Source organism: Cariama cristata, unplaced genomic scaffold (assembly GCF_000690535.1).
Source record: "Cariama cristata isolate BGI_N322 unplaced genomic scaffold, ASM69053v1 scaffold2595, whole genome shotgun sequence".
Taxonomy (NCBI): Eukaryota; Metazoa; Chordata; class Aves; order Cariamiformes; family Cariamidae; genus Cariama; species Cariama cristata.
Window position 1 is genome coordinate 5,054 of NW_009615626.1, and position 12,961 is coordinate 18,014.

General features: G+C 44.0%; 1 protein-coding gene across 1 annotated transcript in view; it reads left to right on the plus strand.

Moving 5' to 3' along the window:
* Positions 1 to 2,424: 2,424 nt before the first annotated feature.
* Positions 2,425 to 12,961, plus strand: part of LOXHD1 (lipoxygenase homology domains 1) — a gene marked incomplete at its 5' end in the record, with an annotated part of 100,799 nt that continues 90,262 nt past the window's right edge. The window contains 6 exons of the mRNA XM_009699881.1: positions 2,425 to 2,512; positions 3,344 to 3,442; positions 5,006 to 5,154; positions 7,777 to 7,900; positions 9,687 to 9,937; positions 10,916 to 11,051. Coding sequence (XP_009698183.1) covers positions 2,425 to 2,512; positions 3,344 to 3,442; positions 5,006 to 5,154; positions 7,777 to 7,900; positions 9,687 to 9,937; positions 10,916 to 11,051 — 847 coding nt within the window. The remainder of the gene's footprint in view (positions 2,513 to 3,343; positions 3,443 to 5,005; positions 5,155 to 7,776; positions 7,901 to 9,686; positions 9,938 to 10,915; positions 11,052 to 12,961) is intronic.

The following is a 12,961-nucleotide window of genomic DNA, read 5'->3' on the forward strand; positions in this document are numbered from 1 at the left end:
CCATTTTCTATGATGTATCACTTGAAGTATAGATCCCGGTGATTGCCACCAGCCCAAAAGGATAACCCGATGCATTGCCCATCTCTGTGGGCCCCTTGAATCAGCTCTGCCATGGGTGTCTCCATGCTGACGCTCTGACAGCAACGTCGTGTGTGTGTAGAGCCCTTGGGATCATCTGGTGTTCTGAGGAGATTGTCAAATGATGTCATTATATACCTTAGGCTTGAAATACAGCCATATTAAGAAACCTTTCAAGGTGCTGGATCTAGCAAATAATTTTACCAGCGTTTTTCTTACTGACCAGACATATTTCTGCAGAAGCTATACAAGGTGCCCTTCCTGCCCCATTTTTGGTCACTGCTGCTGATTGCTCTTCATGGACTTGTTCACTACATGTCCTCCTTGGTCCTCTGCATGTGTTCAGGTATCCTTCTGGTCTATACTTCAGAGGCTTAAATCATAGAATCATAGAATGGTTTGGTGGGAAGGGACTTTAAAGACCACCTTGTTCCCCCCCCCCTGCCATGGGCAGGGACACCTTCCACCAGACCAGGTTGCTCAAAGCCCCATCCAACCTGGCCTTGAACACTTCCAGGAATGGGGCAGCCACAGCTTCTCCGGGCAACCTCTGCCACTGCCTCACCACCCTCGCTGGGAACAATTACTTCCTAATACCTAACCTAAATCTCCCCTGTTCCGATTCAAAGCCATTGCCCCTTGTCCTATCACTCCATGCCCTCGTCAAAAGTCCCTCCCCAGCTTTCTTGTCGACCCCTTTAGGTACTGGCAGGCTGCTCTAAGGTCTCCCTGGAGCCTTCTCTTCTCCAGGCTGAAACATCGCAACTCTCCCCGATCCCAACTCTCCCAGCCTGTCCTCCCAGCAGAGGTGCTCCAGCACTCAGGTCATTTTCGTGGCCTCCTCTGGACTCGCTCCAACAGGTCCATCTCCTTCTTGTGCTGAGGATCCCAGAGCTGAAGGCAGTACTGCAGGGGGGGTCTCACCAGAACAGAGCAGAGGGGCAGAATCCCCTCCATCGACCTGCTGGTCACACTGCTTGGGATGCAGCCCAGGACACGGTTGGCTTTCTGGGCTGCCAGTGCACATGGCCGGGTCATGGTGAGCTTCTCGCCAACCAACAGCCCCGAGTCGTTCTCCTCAGGGCTGTTCTCAATCCATTCTCTGCCCAGCCTGTATTTGTGCTTGGGATTGCCCTGACCCAGATGCAGGACCTTGCACTTGACCTTGTTGAACTTTATGAGGTTTGCACGGGCCCAACTATAGCCTGATCCTACAAGGGTAATCTAAGTTCAGCCGCTGATGCTTGTCCTTTTGTGGATCCTTTTATTCTGTCGGATTCTTCTGGCCCCTGAGAAGCGGAGTGGAAAATTAATGACTGACATCAGAATAAATACTCTAGAGGAGGTGCAAGGAGCAAAGCTTCTTGAAAAATGTGATCTGTGATTAAAGATCCCAATGTACAATGGGTCACTTTTAGTTAGAGCAGCTTAGTGGCCAAATGGGAGCTGTAAATTGCACCATCTCCATCCTTCGCTAACGCAAATGAAAACCTTTGGTGTTGGTACATCTCTAGCAGGTGGTTTGAGCGCTATGAACTGCAGCAGAAGAGTTAAAGAGAAACATTAAGGCATTTTTTCCCTTGTCTGAGCCTGGCTCTGTCCTCTTCTTTCTTGTTATTTAGTATTTATTGCACTTTTATCATTATTATTTTATTTGTAATGGCATGTTTTGTGATGGCGCGCCAAGAATGTCAGCTCGATTTTTAGCCTTTTCAGAGCACGCTCATTAAACCGTGACAGGTGATTTTCCCTTCTGTTTGGGCTCTGCCCTTGTACTCCTCACCCCGGGAGCTGAGTGCATCTTTATAATTCAGGGGATGATCCAACAACACTTCTCGGACACTTGTTCTCACATCCTCTGCCTCAGCAGAGGCATGTGCACCAAAGTGTATGCTGTCTTTTAGAATAATTTTTAGTATAGACTGATTATGGTGGAAGAGGCTCTGGGAGTGGTAACCCAGGGTTTGTGATGGTCTGTAGCTCCTGAGGGAATCAATTTCTGGTGTTGGCTGGGAAAACCTGACAAGCTTCTTCCCTAACTTTGCACCTCCCAAAGGGAAAAAAATTGCTCACCGTGGATCATGATGCAAAAAGTTTTATTTTGGCTAGGGAGGTGTGTGTGAGGCAGCCTGTGCCTTTGCCCCTCTTGCAGAAGCAGTGTGCCCAGGTTTGGAAATAAAGAGGTGATGTGGCAGAGACCTTCTCAGTATCAGCTAGCCAGGTCTTGGTAATACAGGGTATAACGGATACTTTGTTGAGGGCACATATGACATCATGTAGTGTTCAGTGCTAGATTTTACATTAATCTTTATCAGTTTTCCTTTGTGTCTTGCTGTCTGTCTCCAGCACTGGTTCTGCACAGCGGGTGCAGCACTAGATGTCTGTCATGGCTGGGTTTGCTTGGAGGAACAAGGTAGTCAGGTTGACTTCGGAGGTAGGTTTTGAAAGTCGCTCGTGTTTGCCGCGAATATTGTCACGCTGAAGGTCGTGGGAGCTTTCTCATGGGTGTCGGAAGAAGCTGAGCTCACCCTTGCTGTTCTTTGGAGCCAAGTTAATCCCACCCTGATCCCTCTGAAGAACTTGCTTCTCAAACTCACTGACATGACATGTGAAATGTTCATGGTGTGGCTCACCCACATGATTTTTGCGTTGCTCGGTGCCACACACGATGTGGCTTCACCATGTCACAGCTCCTGGGCTTTACTCCTGTTTCTCCATTAAATGGAAAGCACTGGATTTTTTTATTTATTTTTTTTTTTTAAACTAGGCAGAGTAGCAGGGTGATCACCTTCAAATTTTTGTGCTCGTGCAGTGTGACTGACCTTTCCTCAAAACATTTGTTGTCGCCAGCCAGGCTTAATATAAGCTAAGCTACAAAAATAGCTCTAGGGTAGCATTTGGAACAGAGGGGTCAGGTCTGAGCTTAGGCAGATGGCTGCTTCTGTAATTCACTGATGTTTTGGAAAAGCAAGGCTGGTGTGTAGGTCCGAGTTCATTTAATGGCAATGTGTCAACATCAAAATTTGCACCTTCTTCTCATCTATTTCAACTTTCAAGGTCAAGGCCAGGAACTGAGTGATCTGTTCCTCTTGCGCTGGGTAGATTTTATTCCTCTTACAGAGGAGAGGGTCAGAGTACCAGGAGCCATGGTTCAGACATCTTTTCAAGACAGCATCAGCACAGCCTGAGTTGGTTCGTACTATTACGTTTTGTATCAAACTATTGAGTTATCAATGTATTGGGATTTCTGCCTCTTTCCTTACAGTCAACAAATACGTGGTCCGAGTTTTTACTGGTGAAGTTAGCGGCAGTGGAACAGATGCGGATGTCTTCATTAATATCTTCGGTGAGAAAGGAGACACAGGTATTTAAATGCAAATCATTTCCTAAAATATTTCTTCCTGCTCTGCAGGCCTGTGATCTGAACAACACACAGCAGCAATCTGGCAAATGCAGAATAATTTGGCTGAGTGAAAAGCACAACAAATGGTGTTGTTAGCTCTGGGGTTTCTCACATCCACAGCTTCTGGAAGCTGCGTCTGCAGCGCAGAAGTCATGGCTGGGTTGTGAGCATGACTGAAGCTACCTACCATCAAAAAAACCCAAACCCTGGGAAAATGCAGTATAAACCGCCAGCATAAACTAGTGCAATAAGTGCCATTCTGCTGAGGGATCCAGCACCTATGTGTATTTACAGTGCATGCAGTGAGAGCTGCCTGTCCCATCTTTCTGTGTCTCTGGACAGAAAATGCGATCCTTTCGATGTGGCAAAGGTTGTGGCTGAGCCTGCTTGGCCATTTAGAAAGATAATCTAACCCAGGTTTGTATTAGCTGGCTTTAAATTAATGGTGGTAGCTTTTATTTTATTATTTTTTTTTTTTAATATATATTGTACTATATCAGTGGTCTAGGAACTTGAATTTAATTTTTTTAAAAATATTTTTAACTGAATAATAATAAAAGATGTGCCCAGATGAAATTCTGTGGGTCACGCCATGGAGAAGAGTGGGTAGAAATTCCTGGAGACTCAGAGACCAAATGTTCTCTCTTCTATACTGCCCCTATCCTGTCAAATTGAAGGAATAATGATGCAATGTCTGCCGAGTGTCCTTGAACAGATTATGAAACCTAGTGGATAGATCTCATCCTTGATTAATTCTCCCAACTTTACAAGGGGATTCATCTGATCTCACTGGAGACATCTGAAAGTGAGATTCTAAATCTAAGCTGGTTGTCCAGGCACTCTGTTATACCTACACAGAGAAATAACACCCCTAGAAAATGATGTATTGCTTTCTAAGGTAAGTGGGATGAATTGCCCTCTGACACCTTTCCTTGCACGGGTGTCTTGGGTGGGTTCAATCCCACTCGCAGCATCGCTCGCACAGGAACAGCGTTGGTTGCAAGCGGGGTCAGCGCTTTAATACTTTTCATAAAGGCAAGCTCTTGTGGGATCAGGAAAAGCCAATAGCCCTGGTTGGGTCCTAATTTGAAAATAAATCCTTCCTGTGTGATGCAGCAAAGAATCCTGTGTCCTGAAATGTCAAAATCTGCAGCTTGTGACCAAAGCCTTTTTTAAAGTGTTTGAAGATTTTTTAAAGACATTAAAAATAAAAGGGAAATGTGGTGATATGAAAAAAAGATGCAAGAGCCATCTGGATACATGTTTCTGAAAACTCTGAGAGCTGTAAGTAACTGTGACATTAGAATGAAAATCCCAGTCTTTTGTGTGCTCAAGAAAAAGGTACCTTTTTTATTAGATTATAAAGTCCTCTGCCTTTACCTTGAATCTTGGTTGCAGAGAGCTGGTACCTGGAGAGTATTCGACTCAGTCAGTGGTGACATTCCTAAATATTTCTTCTCTTACAAACACCCATGTGCCAGTAACCCTTTCCCTCTTGGTTTTTCTCTATTTATTTTTTCTCAGGTGTGAGGAAACTGGACAATGACAAAGACAACTTCGAAAAGGGAGCAGAGGACAAGTTCACACTCGATGCTCCGAATTTGGGAAGGCTAAGGAAAATTAATATAGGGCATAATAACAAGGGTGGTTCTGCTGGTTGGTTCCTCGCAAAGGTTAGTTACTCCAGAGACGTTTAACATAACCATGTTGTCGGATCAAAATGTCTCACTTGCTTACCCTCTTGGTGGTCCGATGACAAGAAACACAAGGGTGTTGGCTGGTGATACAGGTTCTGGGTTACTGAGAAAGGCACAAAGCAAATTTTCACCTTTCCAGAAGCATCCTCTACAGCACTTGCTTTTTCTGCAAAGCAAAGTGGGACCGACGACGTGCTAACAGAGCCTGGTGTGTGCCAGCGTGGTGCACCTAAATCAGGTGCAGCAGATTCAAATTGGGTAATTGGAAAATGAGGGACATTTTGGGTTAGGGTAAATCGTTGAGCATCTCAGGCGATTTTGTGGCAGTGAGAAAATCCAGTTGTTAAGACTTGAATTTGCCTGCTCTAATAATACTTCTGTCTCAATCACTGTAGTTTCTTTGACAGATGAGGAGGAATTCTCCAAGCTGGAGCCTCCAAGCCCCCTCTCACTCCTTTGACTTAACTCATTACCAAGACAGTAAAGATACCAGAGTCTAAGAAATATCTGTTGAGTCTGTTCACACTGGAAATTTGCAAAGACTTACAGCTTGGCCAAATTTAAGCGATTTATCATTGGCACAGCAAAAGAGATATACCTGCCACAAAAATCCCCTTCTTCCACTTTCCTCCTCATTTTAATCTCCTGCTCTAAGGCGTGAAGGTATTGCAGCTTTTAATGAAATGGTTGAAGGAATATTTTAAAAGGAGAAATCTATGACTCTTTCCTCTAATCTCATTTTCTTTCCTCTGCTGGTGTAGTTTAACACAGCTGGCTTTAATCCACTGAAGATCTGACCCCTAATTTGTAAATCCTAGATAACAGGGTGGTTTGATGTATTACAAATGCAAATATTAGCACATGCTTTTCCATCATCACCATACGCCACACTAAAAGTTGTTACATTGGTTGCCCATGTAGAAGATGAAAAACAGAGCTGTTGCGCTCCCTGTAATAAATAGGGGAGAAAACCCCACAGAAAAGAACCCTCATTCTCACATGACAGATGAAGTCTGCATGACATGATTTTCAATGTTGGTTAGGTTGCTTAAGTCCCAAAGCCTGAAGTAATGACTAGTTGCAGCCAACACGTTAATCCTATGTTCTGCTGCAAGAACCGCCGAGATGTTTATGATTAAGTAAAAGGCAACTTTTGCCTTGCAAGTTCAAGTGGAAGGTGGAGGAATGAGCTAAAAGAGCTCAGTTATCATCTACTGTCGGCAGAATGTTTTTCTGTAATTTGCTCCAATACTTGGGGACTCTACCGTTGTCACTCCTGGATGAACCTGCTAAGAACCATTACAAGTTCTTCTCATGTTTCTTGTGTTTTCAGCACGGCTTATACTTAGAGCTGGTTTTCCACCTTTAAATATATGAATAAACATATTAACAGGAACTCAAAGAGGATCAGCTAGTAGAGGGGAATCTGAGTGCTGATATTTCTCCTGAACATCATCGATTTCAGTCTCTAAGCTCCAGCACAGCCCTGCTCTCTGATGCTGGCAATCCCAGCCCTGGCAGCCACTACTGTCTGTGTCGATGGAGGTACAACGAGAATCGGTAATGCTACAGGCAGCAGCACAGTGTGGGACCAGTGCCAGGAGGGGAAGCTCTGGTTCCCAAAGAATAGTTTCACAAATCTATCAGAAAGGACAGATTTCAGAGTCTCCTTGTTTGCTGAGAAGGCAGAGAAAAGTGGCAAGGAATTTCTAGCCCTAATAGTGATATTTTTTTATTTATTTTTATTTTTCCCTCTGAGTCATAAGCTGTGCAAGTGAGTAGATTGATTTCTTCTTTTCTGGCTGAAAATCTTCAGTACTCTTTACTGCTTGTTTTAAATACTGCAGTAACTCTATGGCAAGCTTCAGGAACCCAGAAGAAGATATAGGCAAGAAATGTCTCAGCGGGAGGTGCAAGAAACTCCAAGAGGGTAACGTTGGCTTAATCTAGTATTAAAGGGGAAGATTCTTCCCTGGCTTGTTTCAGTAAAATATATATGTAGATAGGTCCAAGAGCCAAATCCTTCCAAATTAGAAGCTATTCCTACCACAGGGTTTCATGGCTGTTTTTTCAGTGTTTCCATTCTGAAGTAACTGAGTGGGATAACACGATATTACTAGTTCACACAAGCTGATCCAATGGTCTTGATTTGTCCTGAAATTCCTTGGTATTATTTTATAACAATGCTCTAAAACCGAGAGAGAGAAAGAGAGAAGACAGGCTGTTCCCAAAGCAGAACAAAGAGCTGCCGTTCAGCTGATGGAGAAGAGTAGCCAGCAAACGGGCTCCGGAGAGAAAGAAGACAAGCCAGCCAGCTGGTCTTGCTAGCAGAGACATCTGGTCTCGTACACTGCGAGAGATGCAGATTGAGTTCACTGGATAAAAAAAGAAAAGAAAAAAGCCTGGTTTTTTACTCGCTGATTGTCTGAAATTCTGTCAGTACTAATTAGGGAATGGAGAGGGATCTACTTGAGTACTGAATATATTAAATATGAGGTGAGAGTGTGCACATTAAGCTCCTGCTCTTCTGTCACCCCCTCGTGTGACACCTTTGCTTTTTCCACGTTATTTTGCCAAGTGCTGCTTCTTTTCTCTTAGGTGATCATTGAAGACATTGGCAATAAATGTGTCTACCAATTCCCAGTTGGACGCTGGTTTGCTTTAGATGAAGATGATGGAAAAATCCAGAGGGACATTCTTGTTGGGGGCACTGAAGCTACAGGTAAAGTCATAGGCTGAATCCATGGTGGGAAATGCAAGAGATGCAAAGACCTAATTAATGCTACTAGCCATGTTTTCTTTAGAAGGCTGAACACCTTACGCTTAGGGAGACCTACAGTGGACTACCCGCTGGTAACAGGCTGTTTTGTGCGAAAGTCCCTGAACTACCATCGTATTTCCCACCTCCATATCTCACCGGTGAAGCTGTGCAGGACTTACATGATGATTTATCATCTGATGCACCTGGATAAGGAGCTGATGGGCAGAGGATGAAAGATCTGGCTTGTATTTCAGCAAGTCGCTCACCAGCTTGCAGAAAGTGGATTGCTATTTCCACAGTCACCAATGCGCCACACAGTAGGACATATTGTACTTCAGGTTCTTGGCTGGGGAACTACGCGTCTTTTTACAAAACAAGAAAGGCAGTGCTGAGCCCTAAAACTAGCTTTTTTATTATCCATCATGGTTAGAGCAGAGACAACCAAAAGTTATGTCTCTCTTAAAAGAAACCTGGATGTAAACTCAATAAGAGAACCTGCCACAAAGCAGAAGATTATTTGGGTAGTGTTCTGCCTGTATTTATTCGTTAACATAAAGGTAAACACTTTGAATACGCACAGAACAGTTGTTCTTGACTTCATTGCGTGGTCTACAACATCTGCAGTCCTCGTATTCTGCCCTACATGTGCACAATGAAAGTGGTCTGAGTGCAGAGTCCTGACCGCAGGATGCATGTTGGGAAAAATTAGGGGAAGATGGAAAAGAAATCTGAAAACAATGCAATTCATTTACTAAAAGCTTACCTTATTTTTTACCATTCATGACTATGCATTTTTTTTTCTGCTGTCACGGGGTTTGTTGAAGATACATGCACAGTAAAACATGCTTGAATATAATACTTAACATGAACTTCAGAGAGAGGATTGTTTAGAAGAGAGTGAGTTCTGATGTTTCTACTTCATCTGAAGTCCCTATTGAAATTTCTGGGTGATTTAAGCAAAGGAAGAACTTAGCTTGGGCCCCAACTCTTCCGTACATGCTCATTAAAACGCTGTTACAGTTACAGAGATGTCTCTCTATTTGATGGCCTGACACAGGTCTAAGATATGCCTGTCAATGAGCCTTCTCAGAAGTAAGGCTCGTAGGAAGAAACGTTGCCTTTCTTAGACCAACAGTTAGAGCTAGAAAAAAACAAGCAAACTTTTATGCATATGGACTTCTTTATAGAAATATTTTTCTTTCTTCCACCTGGGCTAATACCTCTCCCAAGCCTTGTTTAGCTGAGATCTTTAGGTTTTCACAGCGACAGAGAAGGTCTTGCTGGCTTCAACAGCATTGTAGGCTGCTGACCCCAAGTTTCCAGAGTTTTGTGATGCTATAGATCTTGCCACCACTGTTTAAAGCAGTACTTCTCCATCATCTCAGCATCCTCTGACATGTTAGGTGCTTGGTATGTCTCAAGATCAAGCGACTTAGTTGCCAATTCAATTTTTTTTGCCTTTCTTCACCTAATCATCATCACATGGTGATAAAAACACCGTACTTTTTTCCATTGGGCCATGCGACAGGGAGTTTGTTGCCACAAACCTGTTTCTCTTGCGCAGTCTGTAGGTATTTCTGTGCATTTCTCAGAGGTATGTGTGGGATAAAAACAAATGAAGGATTGCACTGTGTATAAGTCACCAGTGGGAAACTGGTAGAATACAATGTAAATCCAATCAAAATTATTACTCTCAGCCTTTTTTCCTCCTTTCTTTTCTTCCTTGCTGAATTTCTGATTCTTTCAGGTATTGTATACAACGTTGCCGTAGTGACGGGAGATATCAGAGGAGCTGGCACAAACTCCAAGATCCACGTAATCCTTCATGGCTCCAAAGGCTTAAAGAACAGCGGGAAGATTTTCTTGGAAGGAGGTGAATTTGAGCGTGCCAGGACAGATCTCTTTAACGTGGAGATAGCTGCTCTTCTCAGCCCTCTCAGCAGAGTCACCATTGGGCATGATAATTGTGGCGTCAGTTCTGGTTGGTTTTGTGAGAAGGTGAGAAGAAGTTGTTTGTGTGTAGGCAGGTGTCAGACTGTTTGCTATTCACAACCAGACCCTGAGAACTAAATACGGTTTAAAATAAATAAATAAATTAAAAAAATCTGCTTTTCTTTGGATGACAATATCCCTGGTTTAACAAGTCAATAGTATACATAATGCATGGTAGTAGCTGATTGCCTCAAAGGCATATTAGATGCATAAGTCAATCACTCGCTAATTGGGTTGATTGTCCCTTTGCAGTCACAAAGATAGAGATTATTGTTTGCTCAGCGCCAAAAGCACCTTCAGATGTTCACTCAAGGGGCTGGACAGAAATTCAGCCTGGGATTGTGATGAACATTTCAAAGTTATTATCTATACTCAGACTTTCCTGAACTTTTTAGATGCTGCTTTGGAGCTCAGGAAAAAAAAAAAAAAAAAAAAAGGCTGACCGTCGCTGTTACTGGGAGGTGGTGGAGCAATACATGATGTGAGATGATGTACAAGATCAGCAGGAGCTAATGGGAGAGTGGAGAGGGAGGCAGCTGCCTACCCTGAAGCTAGAAGAAAATGCAGTTTTCCTGGAAAGCAAAATCAGCTTAGGATGTGTTGGAGGGCTTTTTTATATCTTGTGTTTCCTGCAAAACCTGACCGTGCCCTGGTGTGGTGCAGGGCACGTGCTGCACACGACGCTGACTCCTGCAGCCACATTGCCTGTTCCTGTTCCCTTCCCCTCATGGCGTTTTACCTCTTTTTGGTTGACTCGTTTCGATATACTTCTGGAAAAACGGCAATAACAGGACAGATGGGTCCTAGCTATACTCCAAATTGGAAATCGTGCAATCAGTCCAGTTCATGTTGGTCCAGAAAACCTCATTTTGAGAGCAGGACCAAGATCTCCAACTTTGTCTTTGCTTCAGTTACTTAAGTTTTCAGTATAACGGCTGCCAGTAACAGAATATTCAAACTCACCTTCCCAGTCTCTTTTCCTAGGTGGTGGTTTACTGCCCATTCACTGGTATTGAGCAAACCTTCCCGTGCGGGAAATGGCTGGATGAAGATGAAGGAGATGGTCTCATCGAGAGGGAACTCTATGAAATGGTCTCCCTGCGCCAGAGAAGACTGAAAAGTAGGTACAAGTGCCCAGGAGCCTCCTGTGAACTCCCCTCGCCCAACAGCATCCTGAGTGTCACCCATGCAACATGACTTGGGTAGACTCATGGTCAAGTAGAGGCTCAAGTGAATTGAGTTGCAACTTTGAACATCCTGGTTTGGGGAGTTTAAAATGAAGCTTTTAAAATATTTTGAAGAATTGTGCTCATTTTTTCAAGGGAGGAAGAAATTGGATCTGGCAGTTTTCCTAGGTTCACTGGGCTCCGGGCTGCCTCAGCTGCCATCTCACCTTTGCAAACAAGCCAGGCTATGTCTCTTATCACTACAGAAGCAAACCTTTCCTGTTGCAGATGGAAACGAAACCTAAATATAATAAAAAGACAAACCTGGGGGAAAACAGGAAGAAAAAGCAAACTCTTCCCATTAATCTCAACTTTTTTAATCTTGGCCTTAGAGTTAAAAAAACCCAGCTCTTAGTCCTGTCCAGCTGCCAAACGTGCCCCCCGAGGCACACGAGCTCTGCGTTTGAAGCCTTTTCTCTAGCAGGAGGCAATGACACAAGTTTGCTGGGAGGTGCAGGGCAGTGTACCGGCATGTTCATCCATCCGCACACGGCTCCAGCACCCAGCATCCCCGGCGGGTTTTGCACCAAGCAAAAGGGATCGCTGCCTTCTTGCCTGCCCCACTGCCTATGTGTAAGCAGAATGTTTTGATTAGGATAATAGAGTTTAATCCGAATGCTTCGGGTGGGCTCCTGCTTAAACAGCAGTTCATTTAAATAAGCTTTATCTAAATGTTAGTCAGTGTTATAACCACATTGCGCCTCTGACTCGGTCCATTTAACTAAAGCATCTGCAACCTTTAACCCTCTATTATCAGCTCTGATTGTTATTGACAGGCTAATTCCCCTGCTGCCGCAGTGCAGGAGATAGACAGAGAACATTAGCCTTGAGAAATCTGTGACCTTTAGCTGCCAGATTATAGAAGCGTAAGACTTGGAGTTAGAAAAGACCTATTATGTCATCTCGCCCATCTCCCTGTGCATACAGGACCGTCCCTTTCTGTAGAGCCGATCAAAGCTTGCTTCAACCTCACTTTGGGTATCCATGGTGAAATGGCTCCCTGTGCAGCGTTTGCAAGCTGTTCCCCCAGTGGATTGCAGCTTGATATGTAGCTCGTATTTATTCTTAGCTTTTTTTTTTTTTTTACACCCCCTCCCCCCTCTTATCTTGAATGTTATCCTGGAAAATGTTGTGTCAGGTCTAACCCTCCCTGGTGTTTGTGCCCTGGGGAATATTTGCTCTGGCTCCGAGAATTTCCCAACTGCCTGGATCCCTTGATGTGAAGAGATAGGAAACAGGGGAATATGCCCAATGAGCCCTGGGAGGATGATGATGATGGGTATTTGGGGAAATGTGTGGTCTCCTCCGGCAGCTGCAGACCTAGCTCACCCACATTTCTCCCTGTGTGGTTTCTCCCTCACAGCCCTCTATCAGCGTTTAATCCTGGTACAAGTTCCCTTTTCCCCCCTCCCTGCATGCATCACTCCTCCTTTCCTCCAGCAAGAGGTCAGGGAGGCCAAACCAGACAGATGAGAGAAGTCTCTGGTGTCTGAATTGCCCTTGCTCTTCTCCCCGGGGAGATACAGCAGCCTGCTATATCACATGCTGTACGCAAACTTGCCTTGGCTTTGTTTCTGCTCAGATAAAACTTGCTGGTGCTTTTTGGAAAGGAATGGTCGTGAACATTTTGCATCTTATTAAAATAGGGGCAAAACTTTTGCTAAAAGAGAGTTGCCTCTTCTCCCTCATTTTTTGAGAAGCTGTTACCTCTTTTTTACAGTCAAAGTCTGAATAGATCGGTAAAAAAATCTAATTTATATGCATGTCATAGTATTTTTATATTCCATTCTGGGCTCTGAAGGTC